The following is an 18333-nucleotide window of genomic DNA, read 5'->3' as shown; positions in this document are numbered from 1 at the left end:
CGGGAGGGCATGTGCCATCAAAGGGAGGCGCAGGCACATATAATATCAGCCACTGCCCCAGCCCATCACCGTGGTGCGGTTTCAGCACCACGGTGATGGACAGCGGCAGTGCATATTATATGAGCGTGAGCAGGAGATCTCCCGCTGCCTCTCCTGCAGCTTTCACCAGCCCCTAGCAGCACTCCAGAGCTGCCCCCACCTACCCTGGACTTATATATATATATATATATATATAAACCCGGATTATAAGATGCACCCCTAATTTCCCCCGAAATTTGGGGGGAACAAAAGTGTGTCTTAAAAAGTGAAAAATACGGTATATAAAAAAAAATTCGTGCCAATACATTTTTTTTAGTGTAGGATAGTAGAACAAAACTAAATTAGTCTGCCTAAGCAACAATCTATGCAAAACTCAGACAACCTGCAAAGCCAGAAACTAACTAGTGATCTTCAGAAGATTAGTTAGCCAGCAGAAACAAATGCTACAGAATTAAAAAAAAAAAAAAAAAAAAGAAAGAAGTACAGGGTACACCAGAAAAGTAAATGTGCAAAAACATTGTAAATAAAAGATTTTTATTTTCATACTTGTATTTCAAAAATTCAAACAAGTCATATAAAGATGTTTAATACTTGTATAAATTTCTTTGTAACATTTATTATAAAGTCTTTTGCAAGCTTTGAGGAATTTCAGTATGTAAAGATTACACGTGAAGATATAAAGAGTACGATAGTGGCACAAGATAATATGAAGCAGAACCATTCTAGTGAAAGTCTTTGTTAGTGCTAGTTAGCTGCCAATCTAATTATTCCTAGATATATATGATAAATAATGTGTGGGGAGAAAGTAGTTGCTAGATTGTTTTCCAATTAAGAACAAACTGCCAGTAATCCCACAAGTAGCATCACTGCCAAGGTGAAAGCAGCTTTTATGATAAAAAGAAAAAAAGGCAACTATAGTGAGCATCCATTACAATCAAATCAGTGATTACTGAAAAGTGATCTTGGTCCTCAACAAACATTACTTCATCCAAGTCCTCAGCTGGGAAAGGCAGAAATTGAAAAATGACTTTCCAAATGAAAAAAAAAAAACAAAAACAAAAACCCAGATCACGCTAAACATGAACAAACACTAAAAGAGAAGACATGGCAAAATAATAAGACATTATCCACAAAGATGCTGAAAGATTCCTGACGTGGGGAGACGGACTATAAGGACTTTCACATTTCTTAGTGCGAGAGGCTCATGTCAGGCAAGCTACGAAGCCCACAGAGATGGACTTTTCATGGAAGACCTGAACACAACTGAATATAACTCAGTTAACACTTTTGTCTTTCCATCACGAATGACTTCTTTTACAACATACATGCTGATTTAGGGAACCCTTTATGAACACAAGCCTCTTGTCACTGCCTGAATCATTACTGTAGTGCTGGAAATACATGTTGTCATGTTTCAATTTGGCGTAGAACAAGTATTAAAAAAAAAAAGAAAAAAAGAAAGAAAAACAAAAAACAACATCAGAGAATCCTGTCCAAGCACCTTGAGGTTCAGTGTGTGTGATCATATTCTTTAGTGGCAATTGAACCCGCTTCCGGAGCTGAAATGAAAAGTAACATTGTGGAGTAATATGGAGGTTAGTAATGTTACATTTATTACAGCAGATTGTAACATGCCAACAATATAATAAAATAATGTTTTACAGTCATAGGATTTCACTTGCTTCCGGTTGTCAAGCATGTCTTATTTTGGACGGTGTGTAGTTCCTGTCGATAATTTCATCTTGAAGAAAGATATGAAGGCAACGTTCATTTTGTGCCAACGGGTGGCCAGCAACTCTGCAGAACATTAAAAAAAAAAAAAAATTAAATTACAACAAATTTAAGACACAGTCTTACAATGCCATCATCACTACTATGACTTATATTTCAAGGGCAATTCTGCTCTATGAATCCATTTACACCTAAATCCTACATATTATATGAAAATATTAAGGTATCGCATGAAATCAGCAGTGATGTAAAGAAGAAGGTGATTAAATACACTGGGCACATTTCACAACTAGAGATAATACCACAATCTGCAATCAATGCAAATGATTACCCAGGCTTTGTAAGCGGCATTGTTCCAGCAATAGGGCATATGTTGAAACCAGGGAAAGCTATGGTATAGCACGTAACTATTTGTTTCAGCGCCATCAATTTCGCAGGCAATCTGCATACATTAACTATACACAACAAACAGAAGGTCAGCAATAAGGAGGATTTGTTTTAACTCATTCAGTGCAGGGATTAAACTGTGCCCCCCTGTAACAGAGTCTTTTATACATTGCAGAATCATTTCCTAGCACTTGAGACACAGTGGATCACACTTACTTGTTTATAAATTGCTCAAGTCCTAGCTTTCTTTCCTCAATGAAACAGTCATCAAAGATTCCTTCATCTCCTCTGAATGGAAGCTGTCGAAAAAGAGCCTTGCCAGGTAGAGGGGGCACCACAACCTAAGAAAAAGCGGAGGAAATAAAGAAATCAGGAGGACAGAATTTATTCAGCAGCATCTCTGGGGTCCTGAGTCTTTCCAATATGGTACCCAATATGTCTACAGTACAAAATAAGGCCAATAGATGGAAAGAATCACTTTCAGAGAATCTTAAAAAATTCTAAAACTATAACTTAGTTATTGCAGCAATATAAATATAAGTAGCATAACCCATTATTTGCTGAACAGCTACAACTCTACCACTTCAGGAAGAAGGTTGTGTTATTTGGTAACAAGCTTTAGGAGTCACCAATCCTGAAGGTTTTTTTTTTTTAGACTTCTTCACTCACATGACAAAGCTGGCTGCCATATTTTAAATTCAAATTAAAATACATTTACATGATATTTTAGGGAAAAAAAAAAATTGAATTTAACTGTAAAACTATAGGGAGCATTACACTTACTCCACTGGCCAATTATATGACATCAGACGCTAACCAGTAAAATAAATATATATATATATATATATATTATATACACACATATACACACACACACACACTACTTTTCCTACCTGAACCATTTTCCATGAATGCGCACACGGTGTAAAAACGTCTATTTATTAAGTCAAAACACTGGTTTTGCAGGGTTAAAGGGGTGGATCGATACCTAAAATGTCCTTTCTATCTTTAAACTCTAACACTTTTGTGCTTAACTTTATTATAGAGTAGCTGTAGTACCCGGGCATTGCCCGGGATAGTAACTGTCTCTTTCCTTGTCTGCCTGTCGGTCGGGCTGTCTCTTTCCTTGTCTGCCTGTCGGTCGGGCTGTCTCTTTCACCGGGCTGTCTCTTTCACCGGGCTGTCTCTTTCACCGGGCTGTCTCTTTCACCGGGCTGTCTGTCTTTTTCTGTCTCTCTATTCATCCCTCCACCGACATCATATAACCTCACGCATAAGCTTCAACTAACAGTTTGTGTTCCTATAGCAACCACTGACAGTTGCTATTAATAACCTATAGCTCCCACCTCCATTCAGTTTAATGGCAGCAGGATTTTAGAGACTAACTGTAAAGCACAGGGTTAAATTTTTCTGTCAAAACATAGTCTACGACGCTCCCTGGGTCACATGAGGCATCTGTGCAAAATTTCGTGATTGTAAATGCGACGGTGCGGATTCCTTTAGCGGACATACATACACACACACATACTGTACATTCAGCTTTATATATTAGACTACCCTACCCTTCTCCCTATATGTGTCTTTTTACTGTATTTCCTGTGATGTTTTAATTTGAGAAAAGTCTCAAACATGACATTACAGGAGGCTGGGGCTGTACTCACTTCCCTGCAGTATCTATCGCCCCTCCTGAAACAAGTCGTCATCAGGGGACAGCGCTGCAGTTACTTACTACCGTATTTTTCGGACAATAAAACGCACTTTTTTTCCTCCAAATTTGGGATGAAAGTGTGGGGTGCGTCTTATGGTCTGAATGTCAAAGCGGGGTACCTGCGGGGTAGGGAGCTGTGGGGAGGGAGCAGCTGTGGAGTGGGATCACAGTAGGTAGGGAGGGTCGCTGATGCAGGAAGCAGACGGCTGGAGAAACCACGTGTGCCCTTCTGTCAGTGACTAGAAGCGGATGTGAGCAGCAGCAAATCAATACTTGTTTAATGTAAACAGTGGACACACATGGGTGCTCCAGCCACCGGCTTCCTGCAGTGGCTGGATAGACTGTGTCCGCTTTTTAGGAGGCAGGAGCAGGGTGCCGCTGCAGTTATGTCTGGCCCAGAGGAAGTGCAGATCACTGCAGTGTCAGAGCCAGAGCACGGCATACCATCACAGCACAGCCCGCAGTCTCTGTACTGAGTGCTCACATTGCTTTCAGTTTGATCCTTCCTCTGCACTAGAAACAAAGTCTCCCGTAGCTGAACAAGGACCTGCAGTGATGTAATGAAGAGGGGTGGACCAGAGCAGCACAGAGCTGCGCCTCTTCATTACACCACTGCAGGTCCTCTTCAGATATGGGAGACTTTGCTTCTAGTGCAGAGAAAGAACCAAACAAAGGTAGGTGAGCATCACATCTGTAAAATTAAGGCAATAAATAAATTTAGTATATAAAGGCATTCCTGTACACCTGGACAGGGTTGGAGAGATATATATATATATATATATATATATATATATATATATATATATATATATATATATATATATATATATATATATATATATATATATATATATATATATATATATATATATATATATATATATATATACACACACACACACACACACACACACGATGGGGGCCCAGAATTGGGGATAGGAGTACAGAATTTGGGGAGATTATTACCTCCATAATAATGGCAGCAGCAGACCCCCCCCCCCCCCCCATAACAGTGTGTCATGACCACGTTTTTAATTTATTTATTTTTTCTATTTTTTCCTCCTCTAAAAAAAGGGTGCGTCTTATAGTCCAAAAAAATACAGTAGTTTCCTGTATCGTCCCCGTCTGAATGGGTCCAGGAAGGTTTGGCCATTTTACAATAAAGCTAATTACACAAGCGGTTAGGGGCTAAAGATAAATATTTAAGGAGGACTTTTTAGGTGCCAGACTGACCCTTTAATCCCCATTTACATATTAAAGATCTCATCAGGATATAAGCACAGATAGCTCACCTAAATGCTGACAGAATCTGGTAACATTATAATGAGACTGAGACTATGATGGGGGACAATGTGTGGGGTTTTGTTTGTGAGGTTTCTGGTCAGTATAACCGAAAATGACGCTCAAGCACTCATTTTTGACATTTGCGACTGCTTCATTGTCCGATATAGAAATACATTAATCAATTGAATAATTGTCTTGTGAACTGGGATGTTCAAATTCACATATTCACTTAATTAAACACAGCCTTTCTTTGATGAAATTCGACTTTGATGAAATTTTGTTACGCAGGGTTATACCTGTATTGTATATTCCACTATAGTAAAAAGAATGTGCTGTATATTTTAAAGTCCATAGTACATCAATTGCTACTACAACTTTAGTGCTGAAAAGCCTCTGTTTAGCACCACTCGATTACAATGTTGATCTGAATGCAGATCCACTGAAAAAAAATCAATAGTTTTACCTGTGGATTTATGCTGTGGATGATCTAAAAAGAAGACATCCTTAGACCACATGTAATGACTGCAATATGTCTTCATACAGGAGCTGTAGTCTAATGTCAAATCTTCCTTTTCAATGCTCAATGATAGAGTTGAGCGGGATGGCAATAATCCGGGGCTGGCGGGTCGTTAACAGACTTAAAAATAAGTTCGCTCCGGTATATAAGTCAATGGGGACCGGAATCCGGAGGGTTAAAAACGTTTGTGGAGGGGCTAGGAGCGAGCGCGGCATACTCACCGAGGCGCTGTCATGGCGGCACACTCCTTCCGGGTCACGCGGTTACCTTCCGGAGCCGACAATTCAATATTCATGGTTCTCCCCGCCCACCGGCGTGTGTTGGTTGCAGCTAGACACGCCCCCATCCTGAGTGGCAGCGTGTCAGCTAACTGCAACCAATCACAGGCGCCAGGACGGCCGGTGGGCGGGGAAAGCAGTGCACTGTCGGTCACGGTGGTAAACACACTCGGCAGCACAGTTATAGCGCTCGGCTGCAGCCCCAGCCATCGTGCAGTATCTGTGCTGTTTATCCAGTGCCCGGAGTCTCACGTGCGAGGCTGCCGGGTGCTGCCAGAGCCCCTCGCACGTGTGATTCCGGTGAAAGTTTAAAACAAAAAAAACGTGCGGTCCCCCTAATCTTCATATCCAGCCAAGATAACGCCGGCTGGAGGCTGGTATATCCTCAGCCCGCAGCCGTCTGGTATGTCGCATCTGTTAGATGCGACATACCGGTGTGCGATACCGGCTCTTCCCGCTGGCGTGATGCGGTGCCAGTCGGGGTAATAGCAGGGGTTAATAGCGGCACATAGCTGCTGCTAAACCCTAGGTTTGTGATGGTACAGGCGTCTATCAGATACCTGCATCACAAAAACCTGTAAGTGACAATAAATAAACACAGACACAGAAAAAATCCTTTATTTGAAATAAAATACAAAACACTCCTCCTTCACCATTTTATTAACCCGAAACACCCTGCAGCTCCGACGTGATCCACAGGAGAAGTCCCGCGGCGACACATCCGGCTCTGCTACATCTCAGAGTGAGCAGCTATAGAGCACGACCGCCCGCTCTGAGTGCAGTCTATTACTGAGCCGCGATAAGCGATGACCGCGGCAGAGACTGTCACAGGCTGGGGGGCGCATCAGCCAGGAACCAATCACAGCTGAGAGGACGGCCGGTGGGCGGGGAAAACACGGAAAGCTGTGAGACTGCGTGCACAGCACAGGAAGTGAAAGCGCGACCCGGAAGCAAGTGTGCCGCCATGACAGAGTCTGGTAAGTATGAAACGCTATTTATTTATTGATTTTTAACATTTTTATTAATTGCAGATTCCGGATCGTGCAGCCGGAATCCCGGGCCCGGAACGGGCCCGGGAATAGTGCTGAAACTGCGCGGATCCGGACATTTACAGCTTATGGCTCTTGTATTGTATTATAATTATAAGTGTCAAAATTCACTAAATTTCATGAAGCAAACAAAATAAATCTCACACTGCCAAGATGCTCATGTAAATATTTGGAAGGGAAACTTCATAATTTTAAGGATTCTCAAAGTCTATGATTTATAGTATTCGGTTTGTGTTGTGAAATCTAGTAATAGATCTGCTTTAAACACAGGTAATGAAATGTACATTGGGTAATCTTATTTCTTACCTTGCTCTCTCTTTCAAGTTCACTCCTTAACCACTCAAAATCACTGTATCTTCTGCGGACACAAGATTCCTTCAGTTTAAAAATTGGCAGATTAGTCTGTAACACAAAATATTAACCATCACTTACTTTAAAGCAACTATCTTCTTAAATCAGCACAAAGACAGCCTTCGAACACGACCATGATGGTGAATTCATTAACTCTTAAATTAACCCCCCCAGCCAATGGAAACAGGTGATTGCAATCAAGAGCAACCACTCTATTTAGATGCTGCAGTGGAGATTGACAGTGGCATTTAAATTGTTAACAAAAGCGATCAGAGCTCAGCTCTGGCTGCTGCTGTTAGACACTGATGACAGCAATATATTATAGCCGGCATCTAGTGCATGTGGCGAGAGCTCAACTCCTGAGCCTTCTTTCATACACAAGCACCCTTGCAATGACGTAGTTATTTCGTATTGTGTTAAGGGGTTTAAGCAGGGGCGAACATACAATTGGTGCAACCACACAGGGGCCAAGAGGTGAGGGGACACATTTCCACCTCAAAAACAGGGAAAATTGTGCATTATAAAAAGGGGTTATTGGACTAAAAAGGGCGCATATACTTTTCTTGCACATGGGGCCTTATTCTGTCTGTGTCCACCAGTGAGTTAAAAAATATAATTTATCAGTGGAGGAGAGAAAAAAAAAATAAAATGAATAAAGACTATAAATTACAGAAAAATGCTTGCGTTTCCCATTGACTTGCATTATACTCTGTACACAAGTCGAACCCATCTGAACATCCAACTGATGGCTGAGTACCAAGCACCTGAGCATGGTAGGGGTCACGCATAACTAGTTACCACAATTCATTTTCTTTTTCCCTCTATTCTTTTGAGATCCATAGTAAACAGAAATATAGGGGGCTTCTATGTTACTGGTAGCACAAAGACTCTGGAAAAGCACAACTATTCCCCCCTAAAACAGAAACCCAGCAAAATTGTCCCCCCAAATGCAAATGCCTCCCTCCCATCTGAGCCCCACAGTGTACCTAAACGACATATAACATCCACAAGTTTGGAATTTCTCTAGTGAGGAGAGCCCATTTAATTTACACGGTGTCTGTCCCTAGAAGCACCAGTGGGGCACAATATATGGGCACTACAATGGCAGATTTGCAATTTTTCACTCAGCAACATCCATTCTGGAAAACACCCATTTAGTCAAAATCTTCACTACACATGTAGATAAATTCCCAGTGGGGTTTAATTTCCAAAATGGGGTCACTTGAGGGGGCATTCTGATCTTTTGGCACTTAGGGGCTATGTATAGAGTCCGCAAACTATTGTATGAAAATTTATACTTCAAGAATCAAAATGTCTCTCCTTCCCCCTTGAGTCTCACCTTGTAGCTAAGCAGTACTGTACAGCCACATATCGGGTAATGCCATGTTCTGCAGAAATTGTGACAAATTTTGGCTTCATTTTTACTCAATCCCTGTGTGAAAATATAAAATCTGGGGCTAAAACAAACATTTTGGGGGTACAAATGTAATATTTTCTTCACTGCCCAATAGTATAAAATTCTATGACACACCTGTGATGTCAATATGATCACTGCACTTCTAGATTAATTCATTGAGGGGTGTAGTTTGTAACCTTGCTGTCTCCAAGTGGGTCAGCAGATTGTTGTCCGTGAAGATGGTAAACTTTGCTGAAGCCAGGTAATGCTTGAATCACTCGGCCTTATGGTTACCCTGAAAGAGTGCTAACCGACCAGGGACCAGCATTTGAAGTGGAAATGTTCCAGGAGTTTTGTCAACTGTACGGCTGCAAAAAGATCAGACCGATGCCGTACCATCCCCGAACCAATGGATTATGTGAGAAAATGAACCAGGTGGTCATAGACTTGCTAAAGATTTTGCTCATTGAAGAAAGAAATTTGTGGGCAGAGAAGTTGCCGGATCTGGTAGACTTATGCAACCATATACAGGTGAACTCCACTAACTGTACTCCAGCCTACATGATGCGAGCCAGACCTGGCAAATTACCCATAGACTTAGACATGGGAGTCTTAGCACCTGAAGCAATCCAACCACATGGAGATTGAGATACTGAGCGGCAGCAATAGTACCGCAATGTCCAAGAATGTGTCGAGAAAAGTTTATCCCAAGCCAGACTGAGACAAGAAAAGAATTACAATCAGACAGCCCCAGCAACTCCCTTAGCACCTGGAGAACAGGTCCTCAAAAGAAAGCGGAGGATACACAAATTAGACAACCAGTGGGAAGCTGAGCCCTACACAGTAATGTCTTCAAACTTTGACAATCACAAGGTGTGTCTCATCAGCAAAGATGGAGGAAGAACTTCACAAGGTGTTTCAAGGGATCACCTGAAGACATGCCCAAACCAATACAAGATTAAGAAAGAAGACCAATAAAATTCCCCAACCTATAGAAAAGGAAGTAGAGACAATCCAAACCATCCTCTGAGAATTCCCCAAAATATGGACTCAGGTGAACCAAGCCATAGTGGTACCTGTTTTAACCTTCCCTCAAATAGTCTTATCTGAAGCAGTAGAACCTCAAGACCAACCTGAAGAACAAGCAGCTACAGAAACAGATGCCCCATCAGCAGTGGACCCGTAGAATCAACCCCCCGCCAACGGCAAATCTGTCATGCCTATGGTGAATCTAATGCGGGCTTTACACGAGACGATATATTGTGCAATATGTCGTCGGGGGTCACGGTTTTCGTGACGCACATCCGGCATAGCGCATGTCGTCGTCTCGTGTGACACCTCTGAGCGACGCAGTATCGCTCACAAATCGTGAGTAGTGTACTCGTCGTTAACATTCATAATCTTGTTTATTTTCATGGGTGCAGATTGTTCATCGTTTCCGTGGCATCACACGTTGCTCCGTGTGACACCACGGTAACGATGAACACAGCGTACCTGCGTCCCACGGCACCCGCCGGCTTAATGGAAGGAAGGAGGTGGGCGGGATGTTTACATCCCGCTCATCTCCACCCCTCCGCTTCTATTGGCCGGCTGCCGTGTGACGTCGCTGTGACGCCGAACATCCCTCCCACTTCAGGAAGTGGACGTTCGTCGCCCACAGCGAGGTCGTCCGGAAGGTAAGTGCGTGTGACGGGGGTTAAACGAGTTTGTGCGCCACAGGCAGCGATTTGCCCGTGACGCAAAAACGTCGGGGGCGGGTACGATCGATTGTGAAATCGCACAATCTGTCGTCCCGTGTAAAGCATGCTTAAGAACTCGTAGGAGATTGTCAACCCTACCAGCTAGGCATACCTGCAACATTGAGGTAGTATACACACCGGGTAGTGAGGGATCACCACCAGTACTACGTAGGTCCCAATGTAGCACTAAGGGACAAATTACCATTCATTACAAAGAATAGTGAAGCAGTGCATGAAGAAATGTAAATTGGTTAAAATTGTAAATATACTTGTTTATTTGAATGCAAACAAATATGTTGAGAAAAGACTGTAGGGTATGGACGGTGAATATCCAGAACTGTAATTGTAAACAGTTGGCACCCAGTTAGTGTGCTTTATAATATACCACAGAACAAAAACCCATTCAACACAGTTCCTACTCCGAGTCAGCAGAGGGAGCTCTAAACCTGGTGTTCTAGGAAGCTTCCCAGAAGCTCTGACCTGGGGGAGGAGTTAGAGGAATGACAGTTGGGAGTTGACCGTTGGAGAGAGGAGTCCGAGCCAGGAGTTTGAGGAGAGCAGACCGGATTTTATTGAGGTCGGGGAGCCGAGAGAAGATCGGCCTAGGGGGACAGAGTCTGACAAAGAGGCAAAAAGAGAGGAAGACTCTGGGGGGTGAGGCTAAGCCAGCTCACCCCAGAAGGGCACACTAGAAACCAGACACCGAAGTCTGTGGCTGCTCAGGTACTCGAGCCCTGGAAGCTAAAGCTGGAGGGCAGGAGGATTACAAGTCTCCTGGCCCCCACAGACTACCTGAAGGCAAAGCTGCAGATAAGGAACCGGGAGCCGCTGTCAGTAAAGCGGTACCTGCGATGCTAGCGCAGCCTGCCATACGGGTGAGAAAATTACCACAAATTACAGAGGAGAGGGCCTCAGTCTAGCTAACGCAGCAGGGGCCCTGAAAACTAGGAAAGAGCGTAGTGGATAGGCCCTCACACCCACCTGGCCAGGGAGGCTTCCCCGACTGCTTCTAGGCTATTCGGACCACTAACATCACCACCTGTACCAGTCTCCCAGGACTTCCTCATCGGTTATCAAGTAAAGTAAAAGGTAACGAAACTGCAGTCCTTGTCAGTTATGGTCCACAATCCTGGCCCTGCACCCTGAAGCCCATCAGTTGCCCAAAAATAGACTCTCCCACGGTTGCTCTGGGGTCCTGCTCCATCTGTGGGGAGCAATATCCCCTCAGCTGCGCCATCATGATCTGCCACGGGAAATACACAGAGCAGCGGCGGCCCACATAGCCACAGTACCACAGGTGGCATCACAAACTTTTACTTTTAACTACAACTCCCATCATCATAATCATCATCCTTTTATTATTGAAAGACACAGTGAGGGTCACGCTACCGTGACATCACCAAACTAGTCCGGCCTGGTAACGAGTACCCCCCAGCCCTGGAGCTGGGCGTGTCAGGATCAGTTATGGTGGTTCTGCTGCTCTGGTACCACAGAGGCTTTGCCAATGTGACATAGCACCCTCAAATCATTATATCAAAATACGAAGTCCAATATGACGCTCCTTACTTTCTGAGCTTTGCAATTTGCCTCAACAGTAGTATTTGACTACATATAGAACATTGGCATACTCAGGAAAAATTGCATTGTTCATTTTCCCCGACAACCTCTTTTGAAAATTAAAGAACTTGGGGCCAAAGCAACTTCCTGGTGAAAAAAAAAAAAGGTAATTTTTACTCAGTCCATAATTATACAATTCCATGGATCGCTTGAGGGTTAAAAATGCTCACTAATCCCATAGATAAATTCTTTAAGAGGTGTTGTTTCTGAAATGAGGTCACGTGGGGTTTTCTGATATTTTGTCATGTCAGGGGCTCTTCAAATGTGACACAGCAATCACAATCTATTCCAGTCAAAATGGTGCTCCTTCGCTTCTGAGCCGTAAAACCAAGACAGTAGCTTTTCATCACATATGAGGTATTGGTGTAGTCAGGAAAAATTGCAGAACAAATTGTAAGGTGCATATTCTCCTCTTACACTGTTGAAAAAAATTGGGGGCTAAAGCAACATTTTTGTGGGAAAATTTTTACTTTTTATTTTCACAGCTCAACGTTATAAAATGCTATGGAGCACCTGTGGGTTCAAGCTGCTCACCAAACATCGAGATAAATTCCTTGAGGGGTCTAGTTTCCAAAATGGGGATACATGTGGGGAGTTTCCACTGTTTAGGCACATCAGGGGCTCTGGGGTCCACTATCAATTCCAGACGATTTTGTGCTCCAAAAGTCAAATAGCGTTCCTTCCTTTCGGAGCCCTGCTGTGTAGCCAAGCAGTAGTTTTCCACCGCATATAGGGTATTGGCATACTAAGGAGAAATTGCACAACAAATTGTACAATGCATTTTCTCCTGTTACCCTTGTGAAAAAAAATAAATTGTAAGCTAAATGAACATTTTTTGTTTAAAAAAAAAAAAAGTTTACATTTTTTCCTTTAACATTGCTTTAAATTCCTGTGATGCACTTAAAGAGTTAATAAGGTTTTGAGTACTTTGGGGGGTGCAGTTTTTAAAATGGTGTAACTTTTGGGTATTTTCTGTCACCAAGTCTTTGACGCCAACTTGAAATGTTTTGTAGTCCATAAAAAAATGGGTTTTGTAAATTTTGTTGGAAAAATGAAAAATTGCTGAGAAACCGCCAGCAGCAGCGCAGGAATAGCAATGTTAAACCCCCGTACCATTACTAGCCATGCCGAGATATGACTATATTACCTGCAGAAAAATGATCAGCTGCTTTTTGGTTACAGTTCTTCAATATTCAGTAAGTAACTATGTCAACTTTGATAAAATCGTACGTCATCTTTGATAAAATCAAAAAGACTATAAAATAAAAAAAAGCATTGTTTTTTTTCTGCTGCAGACCTACCGGTTCTCTGAATGCGGAGCCCTAAATAATGCCGCCTACACCACTGACTACACTGTGTTCCAAATTATTATGCAAAAAATATTTTTTCATATTTTCCTAAATTAACTTTATGAATTGCAGTCATTGTTATTTTCCAGTCATCTACTATTCGAGTATAATTGAAATGGTTTTGATCAAAATGCCTATGAAAACAGTATATTTTTAAAAATATTAAACACTCAAAATGCATGTTCCAAATTATTATGCACAGCAGAGTTTAACCTTTTTATTTTGAAAAACAAAACGGTCATTTGTGAAATTATAAGCATTATCAGCTTATTACAAAATGAAATCAAACAGTTTTCAAGTCAAAACTTAATTCTAGGTGATGTTACATTTGCACATAGGACCCCTTGTTTGAAAGAAGCTTCTGAACTCTTTTGTCCATTGAATTTGTCAGTTTTTGGATGGTTTGTGCTTCAATTGTTTTGCATGTGGACAGAATACGCTCCCAGAGCTGTTGCTTAGATGTGAACTGCCCCCACCATCATAGACAATCCTTTTGATGATGCTGCAGAGGTTCTCAATGAGGTTGAGGTCAGGGGAACACGGTGGCTACACCATAAGTTTGTCCTCTTTTATACCCATAGCAGCCAGAGATGCAGATGTGTTATTTGCAGCATGAGACGGTGCATTATCATGCATAAAAATGATCTTGCTGCGGAATGCACGGTTCTTCCTCCTGAACCATGGCAGGAAGTGCTGTTTTAGAAACTCCACATAGATTATGGAGTTCATCTTTACCCCTTCAGGGATCCTAAAGGGGCCGACAATCTCTCTCCCCATGATTCCAGCCCAAAACATTACTCCACCTCCTCCTTGTTGGCGCCTTAGCCGTGTTTTCATGGGGTGTCCATCAACCAGCCATCCTCTACTCCATCCATCTGGACCATCGAGCGTTGCATGGCACGGTGAACAAAACCGTTTGGAAGCCAGTCTTCATGTATTGTTTGGCCCACTGGAGCCGTTTCTGCTTGTGTGCAGTGGATAGAGGTGGTCGACAGGATGGCTTACGCACAGATGCAAAGCTCTGAAGGACCCTGCATCTTGTTGTTCGGGGGACGTTGGAGGCACCAGAAGCTTCAAAAACTTGTCTGCTGCTATAACAAGGCATTTTAGCAGCTGCTCTTTTAACCTGACGCAATTGCCTGTTGGAAAGAGTCCTCAATTTTTCCTTATCAGCACACACACGTGTGTGATGTGAATCAGCTACATACTTCTTGATTGTGCGATGATCAGGATGAAGTGTCTTGGCAATGATGATTGTAGTCATGCCTGGACCTAAATACGCCACAATTTGTTGCTTCTCAGCAGCCGACATCCTTTTTCTTTCCCATTTTGGCCAAAAATGTAGGCTGCTTAATAATGTGGAACAGCCTTAAGTAGTCTTGCCTTTATCTGGACACCTTCCAAACTAACTTGCACAGGTATCTGCAATTGCTTTCAGTGATATAAAGAGCCCTGACACACATCACCATCAATGAGTTTAAATGACAAACAAAAAATGTCTAACCTTATCACTCCTAAACTCTTTTTGCATAATATTTTGGAACACAGTGTAGAAGCTTTCGGAGCACACTGTGCATAGGCAGAAAGCTGCCAATCAGTGGTGGGAGCAGAATTATACAGACCTCACACTGATCAAATAGAGATCTTATCAAAACTACGTCAAACCGAGCAGCACATGAAACATTTTTGACATCAGGATCTCGGTCTATATTTTGCTGCACTCCTAGGGTATGTGCGCACTAGACTTTTTGTGGCATCAAAAACGCTGCGTTTATGGCCACTAAAAAACGCACAAACGCAAAACGCATTGAAAAAGCGCATGCATTTTTACCGCGCTTTGCTGCGTTTTTCTGTGGGTTTTTTTTTTTATCACTGAACAATGCCATTAAAGATTGGTGAAAAAAAAAAAAATCTGATTAGTTCCTGCGTCAATCTGTTCTCCTTCATTCTCCACTAGTGTATGCAGGAGAGCAGACAGCTGGAGAACTACAAGGCTCAGCATGCTCCATCCAATATTGTATGCTGGAGGGAGAGGAAGGGGAGCAGAACTACAAGGCTCAGCATACTCAATCCACTAGTGTATGCAGGAGAGCAGACAGCAACTGCAGAACTACTAGGCTCAGCATCCCCCATCCAGGACTGTATGCTAGAGGAAGGGGGAGCAGAACTACAAGGCTCAGCATCCTCCATCCACTAGTGTATGCAGGAGAGCAGACAGCAGCTGCACAACTACTAGGCTCAGCATCCTGCATCCAGGACTGTATGCTAGAGGAAGGGGGAGCAGAACTACAAGGCTCAGCATACTCCATCCACTAGTTGGTTGAAGGATTTCACCAGCACAAAACTCCAGGCATTTTGTTCTTTAAAATAAAAATTCCTTTATTTTCTTATCATTAAAAAGTCCATGCTATGGTGGTCAAGCCCATGTCAGAGAGGACGCGTTTCGAACATCCAGTTCTTATTCAGTCTCTAAACCATCTAGTCACAGAACTGTTTAAAAAGGGCTGAACCCAAACATGTGATCAAATGCAAGGAGAGAGCAAGACAATTACAAAAACATTAACCCCTTGAGTTATATCACTCCATAATTGCTTATAACACTTATATATATATATACAAAGTTTTTTTAGCCAGATTAATATGCAAACATCAATTCATTTCTTTTATTTAAACCTTTCGGAAATCTTGTGCCCATTAAAAACATCCATTTTATTTCTCTCTGAAAGAGGATATCTTTCAAATTTCCACCTCTTCTAGGTAGTTGAATTTTTTCAATGGCATTGACTTTCATGCCTGTTAAATCACCTGCATGTGCGTCGCGAAAATGTTGAGACGCTCCTGATAATTTTCTGGTGGTGGCATTATTAACATGATAAATGTGTTCAGATATCCTCTTTCTGAGAGAACGACAAGTGCTGCCTATATATTGTAACTGGCAAATAGTACACGATATTAAATAAACCACATGGTCTGAACTGCAGTTTATGAGTGACATTATTTTATACGTTTTTTTATCTGTAAAATGAAGAAAATTCCTTCACATTTGACATATAACCGCATAGTCCACACGATCTGTGGCCACATTTGAAAGAGCCTGTGCTAGGTAACCAATTGCCAGTGTTTTTTTCTTTTTTAGTGGAACCGCACCTATTCATATGATCACTAGGTGATAACATGGATCCCAATGTAATGTTCCTTTTTGAAACAAATTTAACTCCATTTTTTAAGATTTTGTGTAATGTGTCATCTGTAGATAAAATGGGTAAATATTTTTTAATAATTTTAATTACATCATAATAATTCTTACTGTATGTTGTTGAAAAAACAACTGACAATTCTTTCTGGGGATTATCTCTGGTTTTATTCATGTCCAAATATTGTGACCTACTCACTTTGATTGCCTTGGTTTTGGCTTTCTGGAGATTTGTCATTTTATACCCTCTTGCCAAAAACCTTTTTTCAATAGTGCTGCATTCTACCTCAAAACCATTTTGGGTGTTGCAACATCTCCTAGCACGGACATATTCACCTGTAGGGATGTTATTTATAACATGCTTTGGATGGCAACTTCCCGCATGTAATAGTGAGTTGCCTGATATGGGTTTTCTATAAAGACTGCAATTAATTTCTCCATTATCACCCTTCCCATGGAATTGTATATCCAAAAAATTAATTTTTGATACATCATGAAAAAAAGTGAAAAAAAGATTATGGGCATTATTATTAATATATGATATGAAATCCTCAATTTTTTTGTTTGGATTTTGCCATACAATAAGTAAATCATCTATAAATCTCAGATATAGTGCTATATCCGAGAAAAAAGGATTGCACTGATTAAAAATATATTGTTCTTCCCACCAAAACATAAATATGCCTGCTAGAGAGGGGGAAAACCGTGCGCCCATTGAACATCCCTGTAACTGAATATACCCTTTATTTAAAAAGGTAAAATAGTTGTTTTTGAGTAAAAACTCAGTTACGTCAATCAAATAGTCCTGTAATTCAAGTGAGTAGTCAGAATATTTTTTTAGCAAATCTTTCAACGCTAAAATGGCAAGAGAATGTGGAATGGATGTATACAATGATTGCACATCACAAGTTAACCAACTAAAATTATCTTGCCATTTCATCTGAGAAATAATATTCAACACATGTTTGCTATCCAGGACATAGCCAGGAGACATTTTAGGAAGAAATTGAAGGTGGTTGTCCAACCACTCTGCTAGATGTTCAGTATAAGAATCTATACCTGAGACAATCGGTCTCATTTTTGGGGGAAATTGGTTTTTATGTGACTTGGGTAAGGCATGTAATAGTGGTATTAAACAATAAGATGGATTAAGATAATCTCTCAATTTTTCATCAATTAAACCCAAATGTAAGCCTTCTTCTAGAATTTTTTCCAAGGATTTTTTTTATATCTGCAGAGGGGTCATGATCGACTCTCCTGTAGGTATCACAATCCTGTAACATAGTCAATACCTCCCTTTCATAAAGTCCAGTATCCAAAACTACGACTGCCCCCCCCTTGTCAGAATTTTTTATTATGATGTTAGAGTTTTTTTGCAAGGAAATAATCGCATCCTTCTCAGTCTTAGACAAATTTTGAACCATAGGTTCTTGTGAATGAGAAAGAGCAGTTAATTCCTTTTCTACTATGTTCTGGAAATCAGTCATCTGATCACACCTCGAAGGTATGGGATAAAAACTGGGATTAGGAACATTAAAGTGGGAAACCGCACAATGTGGATTGGGTCCGGCACCACTATCACTTGACAAATCATGCAAATCTTGTAAAGCCATTTGTTCTTTAAATGACATAGGAGAGAAAAAAATGTCAGCTGATGCATTTGAAACATTAGGAACATTAACCTCATTTTCATAG

At 41.5% G+C, this 18333-nt stretch overlaps 1 protein-coding gene across 1 annotated transcript in view; it reads right to left on the bottom strand.

Annotated features, from left to right (window-relative positions):
* Nucleotides 1-554: 554 nt before the first annotated feature.
* SNX3 (sorting nexin 3) overlaps nucleotides 555-18333 on the bottom strand; it is a 61297-nt gene continuing 43518 nt past the window's right edge. Inside the window, exons 2-5 of the mRNA XM_075338365.1 lie at nucleotides 7300-7395; nucleotides 2374-2498; nucleotides 1702-1836; nucleotides 555-1598 (exon numbers count right to left, since the gene is read on the bottom strand). Coding sequence (XP_075194480.1) covers nucleotides 1731-1836; nucleotides 2374-2498; nucleotides 7300-7395 — 327 coding nt within the window. The 3' untranslated portion in view covers nucleotides 555-1598; nucleotides 1702-1730. The remainder of the gene's footprint in view (nucleotides 1599-1701; nucleotides 1837-2373; nucleotides 2499-7299; nucleotides 7396-18333) is intronic.

Source organism: Anomaloglossus baeobatrachus, chromosome 3 (assembly GCF_048569485.1).
Source record: "Anomaloglossus baeobatrachus isolate aAnoBae1 chromosome 3, aAnoBae1.hap1, whole genome shotgun sequence".
Lineage (NCBI taxonomy): Eukaryota > Metazoa > Chordata > Amphibia > Anura > Aromobatidae > Anomaloglossus > Anomaloglossus baeobatrachus.
The sequence above is the reverse complement of the archived record's forward strand: the minus strand, read 5'-3'. Positions and strand labels throughout refer to the sequence as shown.